At 39.8% G+C, this 22,533-nt stretch overlaps 2 protein-coding genes across 29 annotated transcripts in view; one reads left to right on the forward strand and one right to left on the reverse strand.

The window, feature by feature from the left end:
* Window positions 1–829: 829 nt before the first annotated feature.
* znf451 (zinc finger protein 451) lies at window positions 830–8,613 on the reverse strand. Of its 4 annotated transcripts, none has more exons than XM_031303427.2 (13): window positions 8,419–8,613; window positions 7,234–7,294; window positions 6,775–6,858; window positions 6,583–6,696; window positions 5,118–5,229; window positions 4,657–4,807; window positions 4,429–4,555; window positions 4,142–4,301; window positions 3,851–3,998; window positions 2,229–3,724; window positions 2,075–2,146; window positions 1,825–1,893; window positions 830–967 (listed from the first exon to the last, which is right to left on the reverse strand). In XM_031303427.2, the coding sequence occupies exons 2-13, from the start codon at window positions 7,288–7,290 to the stop codon at window positions 927–929; spliced, it is 2,631 nt and encodes an 876-aa protein (XP_031159287.1). In that variant the 5' UTR covers window positions 7,291–7,294; window positions 8,419–8,613; the 3' UTR covers window positions 830–926. The 4 variants fall into 4 exon arrangements, with proteins under 4 accessions (XP_031159287.1, XP_031159309.1, XP_031159295.1 ...); XM_031303449.2 differs by having other exon boundaries at window positions 7,234–7,305; window positions 8,423–8,586; XM_031303435.2 differs by having other exon boundaries at window positions 7,234–7,306; window positions 8,420–8,586.
* Window positions 8,614–10,179: 1,566 nt separating this feature from the next.
* Window positions 10,180–22,533, forward strand: part of dst (dystonin) — a 108,242-nt gene continuing 95,888 nt past the window's right edge. For 11 of the 25 annotated variants that reach the window (XM_035992703.1, XM_035992712.1, XM_035992710.1 and 8 more), the window contains exons 1-4: window positions 10,181–10,520; window positions 10,837–10,868; window positions 12,371–12,559; window positions 18,132–18,345. In XM_035992703.1, the coding sequence (XP_035848596.1) occupies window positions 10,337–10,520; window positions 10,837–10,868; window positions 12,371–12,559; window positions 18,132–18,345 (619 nt within the window). In that variant the 5' untranslated portion in view covers window positions 10,181–10,336. Of the gene's footprint in view, window positions 10,521–10,836; window positions 10,869–12,370; window positions 12,560–17,597; window positions 17,858–18,131; window positions 18,346–19,533; window positions 19,753–22,533 lie in introns of those variants that run through there. The other 14 variants (XM_035992705.1, XM_035992711.1, XM_035992713.1 and 11 more) reach the window with 5 other exon arrangements.

The raw sequence follows: 22,533 nt of genomic DNA on the forward strand, positions 1-22,533 counted from the left end.
TTCTGGGAAGGGTCGATGTAACCAAAAACTAACGTTCCCTAAACGTCAGGAAAACTTTCCATGGGAACCAAAAACTAACCTTCAGGGAACGTTCCCGCAACCAAAAACGAACGTTCCCAGAACGTTCTGGGAACCAAAAATTGTTACCTGGGTCATAACTCTTCAGTGCCATACATCTGTCCTCAGCTTGCAAGAATCACAAAGTATGCAATGGACAAGTGACAAAAAGGGTGAGAAGAAAAAGTAGAAACCTATTTTTAAAATATATTTGTAGATCCTAATTACAAAGGCAGTAACATTTAAAAATACATATGAATGCTAATTTGTAGTGTGACTCCACTTTAAAAAGGAATCTGTCAGTCACCTTCTAATGATTTTGAAGACAACATGAGGAAACTAACGGAGCCAAAGAGCTGCTGCCAGAATCGTAGCTTCTGTTAAACAGGACTTCCACTGTTTCTACTTTATGGTCTTATATCCTATGACATAAAGACAGAAGTTCAGGAAAGACTGAAACTTTTATACATACAATGGTTGGCTCTGCTCTTTACGGTGCGTACAATACACTAGATTTCAAGTCTGCCATGAAAATAGAGATTGCAATTGGAGATAGAGTTAGCACAGTGGTCACAAGTTCAGCTTTGGCATTTTGCAGTGTCATCGATGCCATCTATAGCAAATGTTTCTTCACAACAGAGGACATAAATCCACAACCACAAACCAACTTTCTGCCAACTGCAGTATAATCTGGGCAGTTCCCCGTGATGGAAATGCCCTATATTATGTTATCATATATTGATACATTAACAAAATAACTTAAAAACACAGAAAAAGTCAAATAGCAACTAATATTTATTTAATAACAGAAATACCTGGTACAAAACATCTCAATTTAATGTCACAAAAAAAGTGTTCACATCACGTCCTCAAAACTCCAGAAGACTTCGTTTAAGAGCTTCTTCCAACTCTAAAAAAGAAGCAGAAGGAAATATTATTATTATAATATTATTATTATTATTATTATTATTATTATTATAATAATAATAATAATAATAATAATAAGGATTAAAGTTCCAGTATGTCCAAATAAAACTGCAAATTGCAACACCATCATAACTATGCTAGATAATATGATATGAACCTAATAATTATTTGCATTTCATTGCTTTTGATCTACTGTATCTTTTAAATAATTCTAAGTTGAGACAGCTCCCACATTCCCATACATGTCACTACAAAGACTAAACTTATTGACTCTAGTTTATTCTTTTTAAAGATTTTTTGTGTGTGGCATTTTTAGGCCTTTATTTGACAGGACAGCTGAAGACATGAAAGGGGAGAGAGGGACATGCAGCAAAGGGCCGCAGGTCGGAGTTGAACCCGGGCCCGCTGCGTTGAGGAGTAAACCTCTATATATGGGTGCCCGCTCTACCAACTGAGCTATCTGGGCGCCCACTGTAGTTCATTCTTGACTAGCACATTCTAGACAACTGTACCCAGACCCAGTAGATATTAGTATTGTTTAACTTGCAGGGCAACCTTGACAAGCCCTCAATTGGATCTTTGAATTGAATTGTCTCTGTATCAAATATTGTGCTTTTATGGTAAACTGAACAGTTGTTGAAAACTGCAAACCATTAAGACCAATGTACAAGGAATGTTAATCAGACTAAAGGCTCTGCAGTAAATGGTAATCACTGTGTAATATTTCGCTGCTACACAAAGGAACATACGGTAGACTCAGTCATGACCTAAGGCTGCAGTGACTTATAAACTTTTCTCAGGGGAAACAAGGACTACGTGCTCAGCCACATAAACACATACCTGCTGACTCTCTCTCTTCTTCTGCAGCATTCAAAGATGGTTCATGGTTCATCTCGTCATCTGATTCATCTGTAATAGACCACAATAAATGAGCAGCCGACATACTTTAAGTCGATCAAAGCACAAAAATGTGACGTAATATAACTTGCATATACAATATGTAAACTATAGCTACAATGTGCATTTTGCTTGCTTATCTCTTTTCTTATGTGGCGCAAATGACAGTGGTTATGTCTTGTTTATTGCTTACTTTCACATGCTTCGCTCCCTTTGTTGGACTGACCCATGTTCAGAAACTTCACCAGTGTTTCATCTTCAATCTCTGAAATGACAATATATAAAACAGGATTACATGCTGCATGCAAACGTAGATAATAAATTTCCAAAGATTGCAACTGATTTACCATTAGTGTCTGGTGTGATCTCCACAGCATTGAGTACTTTTATAGTGGTGGCTTGTGCTTTCATGTCTTTACTACAGGTCCTGGAGCTCATGCAAGGTTCCAGTGTACAGTGTCGAGAGTGATAGTGTTTATGGAAACTTGGAACACCCGAGAAACTCTCCTGGCAAGCTTTGCATTCCACGTCAAAGGTCTTGTCTAGGTTCAGGGCTGCGTGCTTTGTGTGGACGTGAGTCTTCATCTGTGCAAAGGAAGGCACAGATACGCCACAAGGAGCGCACACATACTGACATGTTCCTTCAGCGGACAGATTCCTCATGCATTGTGTATATGTAGCTTTCATCTCCTCTTTGCTCTTTTCTGAACCCATGCATGGGCATATACGCTGACTGGTGCTTTCAGCAACAGCAGGCTGAACAACTTCAACATCATCCATACAGTAGTAGTCCTTACTGTGAAGACTCTTGTAGTGTTCCAAGAACTCGCCCTCGGATTCAAACTGCATGCTGTCGCAGAGGCCGCAGAAGGGAAAGCTCTTTATCTGCCCGTTGTGCTCATTCGTACAGTGTCTACGTACGGTGGACTCTTTAAAGAACTTCTGGGGGCAGTGTCCACAGATGAATCTCTGAAAGTTGTGACTGCTCACGTCACTGCAGTGTTTGCGGACGGCCCCTTCTGAGTCAAAGATGTCCTCGCACATCCTGCACATCCAAGTCTGCTCAGCTTTTAAAGTCTCTACTGTGTCCTGCTGGACTGTGGACTTGGAGGACGAATGACGGGCGACTTCGCTGCTGGTGGACGGCTTGGTATAGATGACGGTGGCGAGCTCCTCAGGCACTTCCTGCTCAGTGAAGTAGGTGTGTCCGCTGTGAGCTTCTGACACGTGGGACAGGATATCTTCATACCGAGGCATTTCTACGTTGCACTTGCGGCAGTAGAAGAGGTAGTTGGATAGATGAGCTCCCCCATGAAAGCGACTCATATGCAGGCGGGTAATTGAGGACTCTCCCATGTGTTTGCCACACATGCCACACTGATGGAAAATTTGGTTTACAGCCAGGAGATGCTTACTGGCTGTAGACTCTTCTGAGAACTGTATACCACACTCGCAGAACCATGCTGTTACTGAGTTTCTGCTAGCGCTGCTAGTCACACTCGGTCTCCTCTGTTTGGCTGGAAATTCTTCATAATCACTCCTCTTCTTGTTTCTTTTTTTAAAAGGTTCTTCAAGGCCAGTGGATTGTCTTGTCCTCTTTGCCTCTCTAGCATTCTGGGTGTGTTGAATTTCACTAAACCTGCAGTACTGAAGGAGGGCTTTCTCCATTGTTTGGTTGACCTCCACGTCATGCTGGGTCGATTCTTTGTGTCTCTCAATTTCAGCTTGGCTGTGGAAGATTTTACAGCAGAGGGAGCACTGCCCTTGCACTTGCAGCTGTTTCATTACCTGCACTACCGTTTTATCAGCCTTGGCCACCGCGCAACCCTGTCTGCAGTGCACACTTAAAAGGGAAAGGAAAAATCAGTTCCACAAAATATCTGAACAAAATCAGAGTCTGCTATATAGCATGTAATATAGAATATATTAATACATGCACAGGTACTGAAATAATCACAATTAAACTTACTTAAAGTGAGCTTGAGCTGCCTGGTGTGAGATCAGTACTTTGTGACATAAAGAGCATCGGACATTGAATGTCACATCCTTGCATAAGGTGATGAGGCGATTCTTAACATATTGTGAGACGGGAACTGGCAGTGGTCCTCCTCTGGTTTCTTTCACAATAGGAGAAAGGTAAAAGATATATGTAATCTTGCTTATATAATACCTCCGAAGTCCTTGTGAAATAGGCCTAAAATAACGACAGAGATTTGACATTTGGATGTGAGGTTTTGTAAAAATGTTCAATAAACCTTACCATTCATGGCGAGTGACTCTGTGAAGTGGTTTTTGGCTGACATGTGCTGAAGACACTCATCTCGGAGGTTGAAGAGCATGTAGCAGGCAGGGCAGGCAAAACACACAATCCGCTGAAAGGTCTGAGAGATGCTGTGACCATCAGCAGAAGATGAGGACACCTAGTGATCAAAATAACTATTATACTACTGTAGATCAATAGTTATTAGCTACTTATTCCACACACTAATTTATGAATCTTTCAAAGAGCAGGAGTTTTTCATAGCACAGTCAGAAAAGTGATTAAACCTTAGACTCGAGATGTTTTCCCCATGCTTCTTCAGTCTGAAAATGTCGACCACAGGCAACACAGGCAAAGAGTTCAGATGGAAATCCTTTAAGATTGATGGTTGGGTCACAAGGGGAGTGATCAAACCTACACAAAAGATATTTTATTGCAAAATATGCCATATTTGTACTCGGGGGAATGGTTCAAAAGGTATTACACCTACACTGAAATGAACAGAAAAGGATTACCTTTTTAAGTGGCCATCAAGAAGGGCCGTATTGTCATAAACCCGACCACAGTTGATCACTGGGCAAATGTGTCTAGTTGAACTATTTCCAGGGAAAGAAGCAGCTTTGTGTCTTCTTCTAAAACCACCACTGATCACTCCAGGCTGAACACCTAAATAAACACAAAGGTACAGTATGATAAGATGACAACTTCTCCAAGATATAGTATCATCATGAAAAAGGGTGGTCTGTCATTGGCATGCCTATATATCTTAACACAAAATTACATTTCAATCATTCCTGTGTAGTGGATCATTGCAGCAGCACAAAATAATATACTGGTAGGAACATCAAACCGTACATGACAGAAGCATGCTTTTAAAGATGTTCTACCGGCCTGAATCAACTCCAACACTGACAGATTTAAAAGTGACAATGTCAGTGATTATGCAACAGATTTCTGATCCAGATTAAAAATGTACCTGGCATCTTTAACCACATGTCCACGCAGTGCTTTGCTTCCTGATTAAATCCATTTGTAGAACTAAAAGCCAGCTCCTGCTGTCCATGAGCTCTTTGTAAGTTTTGCTTCTCCTGAAAAAGAGACATAAAGAGATGAACGATATCGGAACATATTCTGCATCTTTCTAACACTTGCCTTATATGACAAATGTCAGTAAAAATCTACAGAACCGCTGTTGTTCATTCTAGTATTGTAGGTTGCCACAGTTATTTGTTTTCTATGCATTCTGGCCACAAGGCGGCACTGTTGCTGCTAACCCTGACCTTAATTGACCCCATATACAGTATATTTCTACTGAGCATTTAAAGGTGCTGTAGGTAGGATTGTAAAGATCCAGGACTTGGCCCAAAAATTTGAACATCGACAACTTCTCAGTCCCTCCCCCCTTTCCGCTAAAGCCCAAAATGGTCTCCTAAGCCCCTCCCCCCACAAGAGAGAATTAATGTGTGTACATGAGCAGTGATTGACACGCAGTTAGACACCCCCCCTGGCCCTGATTGGTGCATCTGAACAGGGAGCTGTGGATTTTTGCAAATCGCACTACAGGCTGTAGGTGGTGTCAGAGGAGCCAGATTTTATTTTGAATTACCTGCTTCATGTAGTTCTACTGGAACATAGGGTCAGTTTCAGCAAATATGACAGAAAGTTAGTTTTATAAGGCTTACCTACTGCACCTTTAATGTTTAATTTACTCTTTCAATGAAAAAACTGTTTGGCTATAGAATTGTTATTGAGTTTTTACCAGCACTGAATCTACATTCTAGACTTTTCTTTGCTATATCTGAGGATACAAGCACTTTTTTTTTTTTAAATAAAATATTGTTTATTGATAATATTGTAGCAGTAGCTCAGCCCGTGGGGGACTTGGTTTTGGGAACCGGAAGGACGCTGGTTCAAGTCCACGTACGGACCAAGTACGGAATGGAGTGTGGACTGGTAGCTTGAGAGGTTTCGGTTCACCTCCTGGGCACTGCTGAGATGTCCTCGAGCAAGGCACCGAACCCCCAACTGCTCGGGGCACCTTTAAGGGCCAGCCCCCTCACTCTGACATCTCTCCATTAGTGCATGTTGTGCATGTGTGTGTATTTTGGGCCTGTGTGTGTTGTGTAAAACACCAGAGTGAAGAAATGTGATTTCCCTCCTGGGGATCAATAAAGTATGTCATCTTCTTCTTCTTGTTCTTCTTCACTCTTTATGTATTTTAGTAGTTGTAATGTGACCATAGCATTTTGATTCAAGGTATGGTAAGTAAGGTAAGTATGCATTACAACCTTTTTTGCCTGTTTATACCATTTTGTCATTTTGCTTTTGAATGCAAGTTGAAGAAACCAACTGAAGACAATGGTCTGATATAGATAATAGCTTAATTACAGTCTAACAAGCATAAAATGATAGCAGCTCACTTTATTTTGAAGCAAACTCACCTTGAACGCTCTACATTTATCGGATTTTTCCTTTTTCTCTAGGGCCACCTGGTGTGCTAGTCTTTCCAGTGTAGATGTAACACGCGCTTTATGGCGGGTGATTTTATCTTCAATCTACAAGAGAATAAAAGGCACAACAACTTTAGACAGACACTATCTAATAATAATAAAAAGGTCTATTCAGTAACTCACCATGTCGGTCAACGATGAACATCCCTCATCCTCACTTTCACTCAGCAGATCAATACATTCTGATACTGGTCTGACAGGGCCCTCCTGAAGCAAGTGCAAGACACCTTATCATTTAATGTTATAAAACACACCTACATTTATAAGACTCAAAGAAATCTGCAAACCCTGTACAATGTAAAAAGGGCAGTTTATTTATTTGAACATGCCCATTAAAAAAAGACGTGATATACTATGTCTGAATCATGGATACGGTCATACAATATATGGAGCAGCAGCCTATATATTTCAGTGAATACATTTATGAATTAAATAAAATGGCAGTCTGATTATCAGGCTAGATCAAGATGTTATTGCACAATTATTCCTGTCAATGTCAAGAGACAGAATGTAAGCAAATGCTAGTTTTTATCTTATCTTTGAACCTACTGATTTTTTTTTTTAAAGTAAAGTGTGACTTACGGATACAAACTCCACTTCTTCCACGTCATCGTCCTCTGCTTGAGTTGGAGAAGACATTTATCTGAGGAAAAACGAACTAATTTGTAACTTTTGAAGCTGCAGCTCGAACTTTGAACATGCATGTAAGGGCATGGGGTGTGACGAGCTAGTTAACCAAAGCTAGTGTCAACAGTATCGTATCAGTAGGCACACCTCCTACTGTAGCTTTAACGTTAGGCCTGATGACTGGAGATCAGTCAAAATTAGGACATTAATCCATAAATTAACAGTTTAAAAAAAATACGCCTATTAACTTACCGGTAAATAGTTTAATTAACCACGCACAACAGCATGAAATACGCTATTATCTTTTAGTTACATACAACATCAGGTCAACTGCTACCTAAGTACAGTTCTCATATCAGACATACGTTGCTAGTATTAGTAAGGTACGGTTGCTCAATGAACAAATATTAAAATCTTGTAAAAATACATCGTAGGTATTGTTGGTATTTAGCAACCGTTTAGGAGAGCACCGTGTCGGTGAGGCTAGCGTGGAGTAACACGACTTACTCAGGTGTAATGCAGGTCAGTGCAATAAAACTTACTTAAAGTCGACCATGGGGCGTTATTAATTCCTTGCCCACCCACCACAGTGCTTTAGTGCTGCCACTGATGGGTCAATACTACATTTCTACGGTCTATCTACACCATGGGTGTATTATGCACTTAAATCACAGTGTTGTTGCACTACAGCTCTCGGCCACCATTGGCAGCATTGAGTGCCGAGCCGCTGAACAGCAGCACTCCAACCGTTGAGCGAGGAAGAAGTTACGCGCCAAAGCGCTAGCTGCACTCCATCGATTTAAGTCGTATTTCTGCAACTTACACACAGTTGACGTCGATGTGAAGGATACTAATCTGTCACTAAGAAGTTCACCTGCCTTCTGATGTGTTTGTATTATCAACCATCTTCTGTTCAGCAACTTTATTAGCAGCGAAATCTTGAAATGGGTGCTTCACTCTGACGTCAATCCAGGACAGTGCCAAACGCCCAGGCTCTGGGTAAGCTAACGTTAGCTATCTGACGTTTGCACTTAACGCTAGCTAACTAATGCAAGGTAAGCATGCTAAAGTTCGACTGTGGTTGGCGTTAGTGAAATATGGTTGAAATCAACAGATGAATGAAGCTGAGCACCACATTACCTACTGCTTTTTCGGTTTGCTCCTCAGTTGACAGAGTATTAGCTAGCTACTAACGTTAGCTAGCTACTGCATCCCAAATCTCAGAACGCAGCTATACAGTCTGCAACGTCACGTGTAAATGAAGCCCTCCTTTTCTACGCGGAGTGTGCCATTCGGACGGGGTTACTGGTTGTTGAGACGCAACAAACTCCGCCCGTCTGTTCTTACCTTGTCCGGGTCGAAATGTGACGCTGTCCCTCTATTATTATATTAGTTCTGAATAACTGTACCTAGGTTGTAACTATTCACAGTACACTATGTAACTTATATGCAACAAAGATATGTGACCATGCTGGAGTAATAACTGTATGTGCACAAATGTTTTAATAAATAAATAAATAAATAAATATATATATATATATATATATATATATATATATATATATATATATATATATATATATATATATATATATATAAAGGCATGCAACATGGGAAGAACAACTCACAGAAATGACCAGGGTTCAAACCTGGACCTCTAAAAGAAGCAATGCAGGCGAACAACAACACTGCAGCCCCATGCAGGTGTCTAACTGCTTATGAAAAGGTGAGTACACCATAGCATTTATGCAAGCTTATATTTACATGTATTACAATACATGATCACTATTGTACAATTCTTAAACAGAGGACATATCAAATGTGTAAATGTGTGGCACATAAGAACACATGTTGACACACTCACTCACCACACACGGCAATTAACTGTACAGGCATATTTTTTAATTTATAAGGTTCATGTAGTTGTAATTTTACAACACAGGGTTGCACAATGAAATGTAAGTTGTAGCCCCTTAAATGCTACACAGAACATGACACAAATTGAACATATACTCTATGTTGTCATGTATGATAATACCATCTATTTACAACATATAAGTATACATGCTGACAAACAGAATCATTCATTTTTTGTTGCTGCTTGTACGCCAATGTATCTTATTACCATACATTCATTATACTTAATACTGCATAAGTCAGCTCTAACTAATTTATGTGTATGGCAACATGTTTTTTTCGTCATGTATATATTGACACACACAATGGTATTTGTTTTTTTGCATATGTGGACATATGGCATTTGACATACAGAAACAATATGGCTGTTGCATATTATATAAACACATGTTAACTAATCATGCCAGTGTTTGGGTGCAGAATGGCCCTTTTTAAAATTGTAAATAAAATTATTTTTTCTCCCCTCACACTTTGCTTGCCTGAGTCTTTAATTGACTAATGAAACAACGCTGTAAATGATATCAGTTCATCCAAAAATTACATAACCCACCATTGTTGGATTATGATTAGAGTTGGTTCCAATTTTTCTCTCTAATCCTGATAGCACCTGCCTCATTTCAGGGCCCATCACTACGACAGGGTACATTTCAGTAAGCCTTTATGGCAAACTATACTTGAACTATATCAGACATGTATTACCAATAGAATATTGTAACATTGTAGGTAGCCTATATCATAGGATAAAAATGCAAAATATGTTACCTATAAACTATCAAAGGACAAACAAGTCTGTATTAGTCTTAGTACTATGTTGTTATTGATATGACAGCGTTATCCTTCTGGGCAGTCGACTCTGCAGCAGATTACTGCGATGCTCAGCTGAATCTGCTGACTCTCCCTACCCGTTAGAAAATAAATAAATAAAACTTACGTCTCTGCTGAGTCATTCATTGTACCTCACAATAATGATATCAATAGTCTGGGCTGTGTACTGTGAACCTGTACGGTATACGCAGTTTGCTCTGCGATGCTTCACGTGTGTCAGTCAGTGTCTGTATTCTCATCTTAAGCTTTCAGCGACATATCGGCAGGAGAGGAGCCTGCTGTCTGAGGCTGCGGGAACTGTCCTACATCTCGCCTTATGATGATTGCTGCGGCGTTTTTGGTCCTGTTAAGGCCGTACAGCATTCAATGTGTGCTGCTGTTATTGTTGCTTTTGCTTGGGACTATTGCGACAATTTTGTTTTTCTGCTGCTGGCATCGCAGGCTTCGTAATGGAAAACATCCAATAAAATCAGTGCTCTCCGGACGCACCAAGAGCCGCGGTGAGTAGTGCAGGCCAGCCGCATCTCCTCATCCTGACAGCTCATGTCTGTACACTGCATGTTCTTGATGTATTTAATAGTCTGTTTTATCTCTATTAGCAAGCTGCAAACTCATATCTGCGGTATGGGTTGTATGAGAAACACACTAGCCTACTTTATTCGGCGTTAAGTGTGAAGACACATAGGGTGTTATTTGTAGAATAAACTATCTGGAATTATTGTTAATTAGATAAATGTATATAGTTGATATATGACGTGTCATACTTTTTTTTGTAAATGTTCATAATATCTCTAACATCTGTTATCTGTCCTGTAGTTGGCCTCCGAACACATCATTTTCGATCAGAGGTAGGATGAACTTTTTAAATTATGGGGTTGATTCAGACATCTGTAATATCTTAACAGCTATGAGGCATTAAATGTGTGAAAGCCTTATGTAACCAATGCTTCATGAGCTCTTCAAGAATAACATGAGACATAATTCACCCAAAAGCCCGTTTCTTTAGACTTTTGACAGAGCTGCGTGACTATTTTAAGGACCATGATGTGCGCAATGCGCATGTGTTCTCAATAAATAATGAAGGTGATTTAGCAGTTTCATTCTTTAAGGAGAGTTGAAACTATGTAGCCTACAGTGTATTCTCAGAATAGGTTAAAACGGAGGTGTAATTGAGCCGATAAAACCCAGTCTATTTTATGGTACATAGTATGTCATCGTGCTTGATGCCTAATGCGATCAAGTAGCTTCAGTTGCTCCGTTTCCGTTTTACGCACTTTGCTGTCAAAATAAAACTACAAAAATTGAAGTCACCAAAATGCATGAAAACACCCTAAAATCACTACCACCGCTAGATTGACATCTTGAAATAAAAATGTTACTTTATGTCAAAAGCTGTCTTATATAATTCCCCGGTTTCAGTAATTGATCTTCCTGGCATGGTCTATGGAAAGGACTTTAATTGAATTCAAACTAAAACTTAAAAAGGTTTGGTGAAAAGTAATTGTGGCACATCCAATCCCGCAATAAACCTTTAACAAACCCAATATTTATTAAAAGTCCCATATAGGTGGCCGGGTTGGATCAGTGTACTGAGAGAGGTTTATGCCTCGACGCAGAGGTCTAGGGTTCGAATCCGACCTGTGATGATTTCCCTGCATGTCTCCCCCCCGCCCCCTCTCTCCCCTTTCTCACCTAGCTGTCCTTTCAAAAATAAAAGGTGGAAAAGCCCAAAAAAATATGAAGTCCCATATAGGCATGTCCATTTTTTTGCTAGATTACATTTGCATTTCCTACACTGATGCCTAAAAATAAACCTTTTAGTTTTTTGTGATTCTCTGTGGTTTTGAAAGTTGCAAAAGCTTAAGCTTCAAAAGCTTCCCTTCCTTTGCAGGTTATGTTATTGAGCTACAGGCCACTGAATCCCCACTGGCTCAGTACTGTAGCTGGTAGGGATTCAGTATCATGTTCAAGGACAATTGCTGAACCTTAATGTTGAAGAACAGTCTCCCTGATCATTTCCTTTAAATAAATATTAATTCAAACAATAAACCCCTCCTAAAGAAAAACTAAGGGTCTATCGAAGAAAACAAAATATACAAATTTCAAAGAGATCCACTGAATGGTTTGCTTTTCCTTCTCCTGTAGGGATAGAATTTGCTGAGTCATCTGTCTCTTAACACTTCTGACTCTGAAATCTAGGTCATATACCACAACAGTGCCTCCCTATCTTAATAAACCTGAATGGAATTACAATTATTATTTATATTATGATGAGAGCTTTTAATTTCTCTTGCTATGTCTGCTGAAAGCATAACCTGTTGCCAGCTTGACATTTGCTCATGTTTCCCAGGGCTTCAGGCACAGTCCACGTCATGCAAGAAGGAGCATACATGCTCGAGTGACAGAGGAAAAACCCAATCTGGTCGAGATTCCTGAGAGCGAACCCGATTCATCGTCGACTCTAAGAAAACGCAAAGTGAAGAAGAGAGTCCTGCCAGAATTTTACCAGTCTGTACAAGTCACCCCCACACGCAAACCTGTAGGTACCCCCCTTTAACTGTAACCATGATTAATACTGATACTGTTTTTTGCTTGCTCCCCTTCACAGGGACATCGTTGTGCCTTTGAACCTGGTTTCGTGGATTCAGTAGGGACCCAGAGCAAGTGTTTGTCTTCAGGGTGCAAACCCTGCTCTTGCTCGTTGATAGGTCCTATGAAATTGTTATTTTTTGTTATTCTGTTGTCACCTTGTATCCCTGTGTGTATTGTTTAGTTATTGATCATAAGATTGCAAATCTGGATCAAAGAACGCATTTTCTTTAGTTGTAATAATAGCCAATCTCTTCCAACATATGAAACATACAGGGTTAACAAAAAAGAAAATGGGGGTCTCTAAAGTAATTTTAAGGACCTGCATAAACGATTTAATGTTTCTTCAATAGTTTCTCCAAGGAAATACAAGTTTGTGTTAAAGAATTTGTTGACCACCAAATTAAAATGAAACCATAAAATTAAGCCACCATACTCTAGAGTTTACATTAGCATGTCATTTCTAAAGGTGTGGCAGCTATGCGTTAAAAAAAGATGCGATAAATATCTCATATTAATAGATCACAGAGCATTAAACTCGTTTAAAACTCATTAATATGCATCAGTAGTTGGCCATTTGGTATTTACCTGAGTGAGTGTGCAAACATTTTATTGAATCAGCTCTGTATCAGATGTATTTTTACTGTTAAATTGTACATCATAATCCTCCATTTTAACAGATTCTATATCTGTTCATTTGCACTAGTTTGTAGTCCTCTTAGGGACCTAGTAGTAAATATCCCCTCAAATCCATCGTCTGTTAACAAGTTACTATGTGGGCATGGGAACATAATGTGCTCTCGTATGGATCTACAGCTCAGCTCTTTGTTAATTCACCACCGTTTTATTTCTGCGTCTTTATGTTTCCCTGTGAATATCTGCACTGCTTCCAAACAAGAGTGTGCTCACCATCCTTCAATACTTTTATCAGTTTCAGAAAAAGTAAGGTGAGGAGGGAGACAGTATAGCACCTGACCCACATTGATCCATTGCTTCCTGGAAGGGAACCTACGACTATAGGAACAGAGAGCTAAAGAAACACAGGGCCTCAGCTGGAAATGGGTTTTATGGGAATGTAAGGCTTAACCAAGTTGAACCCCTTTGGTCTGTTGGGCTTTCTTTATGCGCTGCTGCTCTAATCTGAGAATATCTTTTTCTTGTTGCAGAGAAAAGAATCCTGATCCCACATTCACAAAATCACCAAGTCTGTGGGTGTTTTTGAACATGTCTGCTTTTGAATATCTTTTCACACACAACTTTTACAACACAACTTTCCTCCCTACTGCAAAGGGCTATCGCTGTTACTGCTGTATAAACTTCAAATTTACTGTAGTACAAGACTTGACATGTCAATGATGTTTGAATTGTGTTCAGAGAAACGTATTGATCTGCGTGAAGCTGTTGCAACTCCTAGCTTCCATTAGTTGTGTTGCAATACTGTAGATAACAAACAAATAGTTTTGTGCTTTTTCTTATTGTCATTATCAGCAAACAATACATATATCACTTGATTGACTTGAGTTATGTCAATATGTTAGTCGCCTTTGATGCCTCTAAATCAAGCATTTTGTTGCCATGGGTAAAAAAAATACACTTTTATTGATACATTTGGCATAAACAATCCTGTGTTTGTCAGTATTGTTATTCAAATAATTAGTTCAACCACATTATTCAACACATACAGTCCCTGACAAAAGTCTTGTCGCTTATCTAAGTTGTAGGAACAACAAATAATAACTTGACTTGTAGTTGATCAATTGGAATCAGAAATGGCTTATATGAAAGGCAGAGGCTTCTGGATTATGCTTATTATACCAAAATAAAGTCTTGTATAATTCATTGAGTTTTATCATTGAATTAGGACAGAAAGGTCAGATTTGGTTTGGACAAAAGTCTTGTCACATTCAAAAATACAGTAATGTACGGTAGAAATTAAAATGAATACACAAACAAGCTACAATAACATCAGAGCATACGTAAAGTCATGGTGCCTTGGGAAAAAGAATTAATACGGTGTATGACTCCCATGAGCTTGGAGGACTACATCCATGCGTCTCGGCAATGACTCAAATAACTTATTGATGAAGTCATCTGGAATAGCAAGGAAAGCAGTCTTGCAGGACTCACAGAGTTCATCAAGATTCTTTGGTTTCATCTTCCAAGATGATGTGGAAGCTGAAGTATGACAAGGAGCGCCATCCTGCTGAAGAATTTCCCCCTTCTTGTGGTTTGGAATGTAATGGGCAGCAAGAATTTCTTGATACTTCAGGCTGTTGATGTTGCCATCCACTCTGCAGATCTCTCGCACACCCCCATACTGGATGTAACCCCAAACCATGATTTTTCCTCCACCAAACTTGACTGTTTTCTGGGTGAATCTTGGGTTCATGCAGGTTCCAACAGGTCTTCTGCAGTTCAATGGATGATTCATCAGAAAAAAACCTCCCACTTTTCCACTGCCATCCTTTCACCAAGCTGTGGGCCTTTTCAAATGCAGCACGATTTTTTTAATTGTCTTCTGTTGGTGCTGGTTTGTGAGCACTAATTTGGCCATGGAGACCACTGCGTGAGAGAATTCGACAAACTGTTCTTATAGATACAGGGGTTTCTGGTGACCAGTTCTCATGTAGCTCTGCTGCAGGTGAAAACGGGCTGGCCCTGGACTGTTGAAGCAACAAATGGTCCTCTTGAACAGTTGTCTTACAGGGTCTGCCTGACCTGGGCTTGTCATGAACAGGGTCTGCCTGACCTGGGCTTGTCATGAACTTCACCAGTTTCTTCATATCTTTTTCTTATCCTCTCCACTTGACGTTTGGATACATTGAAGATGTCTGCCACCTCAGCAGCAGACTTGGTCTTCAGGCTCTTGATGATCAGCACTTTGGTCTGTGGTTGAATCTTTGGCATGTTGTGAGAGGACAGGTTGCACTTCACATGAAGGTCTGGTGTGCTGGAGTTCTTTTTATACACACCTGGGAATGTGTTACTTGTTTGTCACAGGTGAAGCTCTAATCTGACAAGACTTTTGTCCAAGCCAGATCTGACCTTTCTGTCCTAATTCAATGATAAAACTCAATGAATGATACACGACTTTATTTTGGTATAATAAGCATAATCCAGAAGCCTTTGCCTTTCATATAAGCCATTTCTGATTCCAATTGATCAACTACAAGTGAAGTTATTATTTGTTGTTCCTACATTTGTTGTTAGCGACAAGACTTGTCAGGGGCTGTATTAGTTCAATCACAACAAGAATAGCAATTTGGTGATTTAAGGAATCACGAGAGCTCCAAGATGTGCTATAAATCAGTAGACTCTAATATGTAATAGTCCTTCATAAACTAATGCAGGCCTAGATTAGCCCACATTAGCATGGGTAACATACACTAAACAGCAAAATGAATAATCCAGAATGTTTGCCTTGTCTTGATGGAACCATATTTGTATATTTAACTGAATGACCCTGACCAGTGTTAAAGAACTATTGACAATTCTTCACATATTCTATTCACAGCAGGTCAACCGGTTGCAGCCCTGTTTTAATGTTATGTACACCACTAAAACAGAGTGTGCAACACGAATGAATCAGGTCATGAATGGAATATTTTATAAATGCATCTGGATGTGTTATTTTAAATGTGACTTATTGAATAAGAACTGCACAAATAGAGAGAGAATAATTCCTTTGTACATTTCCTATTGGAGAGGATAAGCCTATTATGGAGTGATGGGAGGGAGTACCTCTAATCTTACAACTATTCTTATCCCTGTACAGTTTGCTCCTTGTGTGAAAAACTGACTCAGGACAACATACACTTATTCCTGTAGCAGCCTAACTAATAATTATTTCATAATAGCGAGCATTAACTTTCTTCAAATCATGTCTTTTTTTCCTTTTAGTGGTAGGGATTATGAATAAGCAGAAAGCTGATAAAAATGGCAACACTAAGCTGCCTTTATAGCATTGACTTGTATCCTGATATAAAGTGATGCAATCATGAAAAGGCTGCTAATATTAACAGCGTGTTGCTTTTATCAGCTCTGTCCCAGCACTGAGAACAGATTCTCACTACTACTGCTGTTTAAAAATAGAAATGATTTTCTGTACCCCTGTAGATACTGTCAGAAACTTTGAAGTTTACCATCCGCATTTATATTGCATGTGCTAGCTCCAAGTTTAACTTTTAATAACACCAAGACAATCCTGGCTACTGAATTCTTCAGCATCATAGCAGTCTGTGTTAGGTTGCATTTCCCCTTTACATCCTGTTTTATCATTAAGCAAATTAAGTGTCATCATACAGGTATTTTGCACCCCACCCATCTCCTCCAGTAGGTTGTTTTTTCTTGCATTTGTTCTGTTACTCAATCTCAGGTGTGTCAGGGTGCAGCAGGACATTGCAACAGAGAGTATTTCATTTATAATTTTCTATATGAGAATTATGTTGCAGTTCTATTTAAGATTTTATTTAAGAAGATATTTTAAGAATTAAAAGCCTGCAAAGATGCAATGAAGAATAACACACCATAGATGAGATGGACCAGATAATCCAATTTAAATGGTATAAAGAACTTTTTTCTTTTAATTAGATTTTGGTTGAATTGGTTTAAATTTAAACCCGGTTAAACCTACTTAAACCAAGTCTAATCCTTTTTTGTGCTCCCATAGTCCTCTCCATCCTCTCAGGTAATTAGCTCAACATATTTGAACGCTTTCACTGCACCCTCAGTGGTTAACGCCCTATCTACAGTGCAGGCAGTTATGTAAATGTGTCCAAAGTCCTTTCAGCACTCGGCTCTCTGTGGCTCTATTGTGAAGCCCTTTTGCCATGAGAAACTGTGGTAGCCCTTGTCCTCTTATTACCCCAGATTTTGATGTAGCCTATTTGTAGCCACCCAGCACCTTTGTGCAGGGATGGCGCTCTAACACTACTGTCGCTCTTGGAGCTGCTGCTGCTGTTGGCTACCGGGTATGACGCGGAGACACATGCAGTCTGCTTTCCCATCACGGTCCAGCTCTGTCTCGACAGCACACAGCGCACCATCCGCTCAGCCCTCTGGAGATCTGACATCACCTCACATCCTTAAATGCGTAGATAAGGGACGAATTCGTGGCCGGAGCATCCTTCAAAGGGCGTGGCACCCATTTGGAATTGACGAACAAAGTGTGTGACAAGGGTGGAAGCTAATAACGCGCAAATAGGATTGTTATTTTTCTTCCAGCTGACAGCTCTCCATGTATACAGTGGTAAGTCTTATTGTTGACCTGGCGGGGGAGCCAGATACTATTGATTTCACATTGCCTTTATTTGGCTCAATCTTTTATGGTTATGGGTTATTGCAAGCTGGTGGCGTCCTCACACCTACGCCCACATTACGCACTTTGACCCGCGATGGTGAGAAATAATGTGATTTGTGGTGAAGGTCCTGTGCTGTGTTCTACATTTTGGCTGTGTGTGTGTATGTGTGAAATCAAGACTAGCATTGTTCTTTTTCTTTATCCCCGTTTTCTTTTGTCTCAGAGCTCCAGTTCGGGGAACCCTTCCCTGCACTGCTCCATGTCTTCCTCGGCGGATTTCTCAGACGAGGATGATTACAGTGTTAAATCTGGGTCGGCATCACCTGCACCCGGGGACACTTTACCCTGGAACCTGCCTCGACATGAGCGATCCAAGAGGAAAATTCAGGGAGGATCCGTGCTGGATCCGGCGGAGAGAGCCGTGCTCAGGATCGCAGGTGAGTGGCAGTCTCCTTGTTATCAGTAATGTAAGGAGAAAAACAATGAGCGAATTCTGCAGTATAGCCAACGGTATGGGGCTGCATAATTATAAATAGCGACTTGTTAAGGTGTAGCCTATATCTTCTCTTTAGCCTGCCTCCAGTTTTATTTAGGGGCATAAACAAGGTCTGGATTTGGGTTACATGTATAGGTATTTTTTGGTTGGCTCCTGTTCTGGATATGATGCTTTATGTATCGTATGGGTTTTTGGATGTGGTGCACTTTTTAAAAAGCGGCTATTTTTTATTTTCATAATTGGTAGCTTACCTAGGCTACTCATTTTTAATGTGTTTATGCCTATATATAATACATTGGCCATATCTATCCTACAGCCTACTATTTTAATATGAATTAGGCCTATTTCAACAAAAGTTGATAGCCTAATAAAAATCAGGTTGGAAGATTCTGTCAGAAGAAATAGGCTAACTTCTGACGTAGACTCATGTTAGTTTCACATTTGATAACATGCTTGGGGGAATAAAGTTTTATAGCACTTAATTATTTTATTATGATTACTTTGATTCCAATTGTTGTAAAATCCCTGTTATTTGACTGCTGTGGGTGAAGTTTGGCACCTTACAGTAATCTGTGTGACATCGGTGACAGGTAATGGGCTATTGGCATCAAAGCCACAAATATAGATTACTTTCTAAATCCGTCGATGTTTGGAGTCTTTGGCAGGTGGACAACTATGAAAAAGATCGTGGTAGGCTACGTTACTATACGGATACAATAGGCTACGCCTGACTAGGAAAAGTGTCAATTGCCACACTGTAAAAAATTAACAATTAATTCAGCCTGGTTTTGGCATCTTATTTTACCCATTGATGCCACTTCCTGTATATTGGGTTGGACTGGGGGAGATTTAGCCTCCTGTGTTAAGAAAATAAGATTTAAGTTGTATTCTAGTTTAGCCTACATTTAAGCTAAGACTCAGTTTTGGCTCAATTTACTTTTTAAGACAGATATGTTTTGCAGCGCAGCACGTCCGGCAGTCCTTCCTATCAATCTAGTGAACTCCGGAGAGGAAGTGTCGCCTATTGGTCAGAGCGCAGACAAGGGAGGGATATAGGGCGTTTCCTTCAGTGCAACAACAGCGCCGATCACTCTTGAGCACATACACATGCACACAAGCACACACAAACACACATACATACACACATACATACATACATACACACACACACACACACACACACACACACACACACGTACACGTACACGCGCTGTGTCCCTGTCCGCCGCTGGTGTGTGTCCAGTTTGTGGAGCCTGGGTTATGGCTCAGTACGGACCGCAGGCTTATGGTCTCTCGGACGAACAGGAATACCTCCAAGCGTATGAGGATGTTTTGGGAAAATACAAAGGTAGGATCAATGGTGATTGGATCTTGTGTAGACTTTGGGACGATGAAGAAATTACCTGATTGCTGCTTGACAGTTCAATGAATGTCAGCCTGCCCCCTCTCTCTCTTGTGACTGGCTGGTCTTAGTGTCTTTATCCCTGCAGTGGAAAAGTGGGAATATTTCCTGCATGACATCACAATTAGGTTGCATTTTAGTAGCTAAGACAAAGGCTTTATTATGAGGTTTTATGATCTCAGTTGATCATTAGATTAGAGGATTTTTCTTCTCTTGTTTAGCTGTTACATGGAAGTGTTTAGCTTGAAATAGCCTATGTCTGTCAAGCCAGATGATTACAGTATCTGCATCGTTTATTGTCAAATTGAAAGGTCAAAACAGACAAATCAGGTCTGCTGTTTCAGTAAATCATACTTTCACAATGTAAATGATCTATTTTTAGGGTGAATATCATTGACTGAATATTGCTCAGCTGACCTATGTGGTGTCTCAAGGCAGACAGGACAATGACATAGCAGGGTGAGGCGTTAGCTCATAGCTCGTGTCACTCCATGTAGCTGCTCCTTTTTGGTCTATATATTTCATTAATTAGAGCGAATCCATCACACATCAGAGGTCTATGCTATTCACTGTCTCTTTGACAGCTAAAGCTCGCTAACAAAATCACACGCACTCTGAGGCCAGGCCTTTGGAGATCTGGTGGAGCTGAATTCAAACTGACAGCAGTGGTTTTAACCCTTGTGTTTCCTCTCCACAAAAGAAACCCAAGTAAAACAATAAATAGCATATACAGTGCACTTTTGTACTGAATGCTTGCCGTCAGCGTGTTCTCTCTCTCAGCTGTTGAATATTGTAGCCAGCAGGGCCAGTCAGCTGTGGTATAAGGCTTACACTGACTGGACTCTAATATGATCATATGATGATGATGATGATGATGATGATGATCATTAGGAATCTGTGGCTGTTGTCTTTAGGCAGAAGAGTTGTGACACACCATGAGCTTCTATCACTAACTACTATTCTGCAAATAGGTTTTACATATTATATACTGATTATTGGGGGATATTTGACTCCCCTCCAGTTGTTGCATGAAAGATGGACTTTTTTAAGAAGGGTAAGGCGTTTTTCGGTATTTTCTTGATAATTTTACTAACAAATTTCAAAGTTTATGGATGTATTGTATAGCTTCACACATATGCTAATGATTTTAGTTTGTTGTCTCAATTTTATCATTTTGTCACATTTAAAACTGACTGAACTCATTTTCTTATCAATATTATTCTGCACATAAACATCTGGCTATTGAGTGATCCTGGCAGAAACGTAAGATCAGCTGTTAGGCTAAGCTTTACTTCTAGCAAACTCATCTACAACCCTGTTTCCATCAGCTTTGTTCCTATCAGTCTCCTTATAGCAGAAAAAAACATTCTAACTTTGACTGTTGAAGCAGAAATGATTTATCAACATTTATTTAAAGTTGTGGGCTGTCTGAGAATGGTGGAGGGTGATGATTCACACGTTATAATTTTCAAAAATAAAATATAATTTTTGTGAGAGGAAAGCTTTAGAAGGTTAGATCTTAGTTTGGAAAAGTTATTGTATGCAATACCATAGTAAGCAGTGTATTTGAGTTTACAAGACTGATAAGGCCATGCCAACACATTTTACCTTCCTAAAACAATTTAGTACCCAATGTTAATGTGTCTTTCCAGTCATGAAATTGGCTTAGAACTGTATTTATTGTTTTCATAAAAAAGTTGGATTGCTTCTGCATAGTCGAGATATTTTTCTGTATGGGCACTAGCTAAGTGCTGGAAAAATCACTGTTTTTATTGTGGCTTTAGTTTTATTTAGAGTTGTTGGGATCACCCAGAGCCCTGAGCATCCGTCCATGTGATGCATAGAGAATTGCAGGAAGACATTTTCATAACAAAATCATCAACAGTAACCAAACAAACCAAACAGACCAGTAAACAGCCAGTGGGCCTGCTTTTAAAAAGGACACAGAATTGTCTTTGTCTCACCAAATGAAGATGTTAGATTGGATCTTTTTTCATATTTAACTGTTGATGTTTTGGCAAAAGTACTGTAACTTATTGTTATTGTGTGCGCTGTTGAGTTTATCTTTATGTGTGGTGCCTGTCACCTGTTGTCTGCCAGAGTCAACAAACACCTCTATCAGTTTCAGAGAAAATATAATAACTGGAGGAAAAAGATGTACAAGCTTCATTGTAGAGAGTGAGTGCTATGTGGTGTGTTATGTTTGGCCCTTGTTCACTACCAGTGGGACCTTTGGTAAGCGCTTACTAATATAAATCAGTTAAGAAAATCAAAGAAACGCTGTACGAAGTTCTGTACTGCGTTTGAAAGAAATGTGAGTTTAGAAACTTTGGTGACTAAGCATAATAATCACCACTGACATGCATTTAGTTCTTATGACTCTAGCTGTAAGAATGCCACACTAATTAGGTATTAGAGTTAATAGTACACTTAACAGAGGATTTGCTGTGGATCGGGCTCAAATGCAGGCTTTACAAAAGACTGTAAACTTGAGGAATGAGTTACGCACTCTGTTTCTCAAACACATACAACAGTTAATGGCAGTGGATGTGTGGGATCACACTGTTCCTGCCGAGCCTGCTCAGCAGGCCGTCAGCATGAAGTGGCCATAGAGTTTCCCAACAGTTGATCATCCTCTAACATCAGGGAAGATTTAATGGATTAGAAATTTGGTGGTTCAGTCAGCTCTTCTTGCAGTTCATTTTGTTTTTAAGTTGCCATATGGCG

Source organism: Sander lucioperca, chromosome 15 (assembly GCF_008315115.2).
Source record: "Sander lucioperca isolate FBNREF2018 chromosome 15, SLUC_FBN_1.2, whole genome shotgun sequence".
Taxonomy (NCBI): domain Eukaryota; kingdom Metazoa; phylum Chordata; class Actinopteri; order Perciformes; family Percidae; genus Sander; species Sander lucioperca.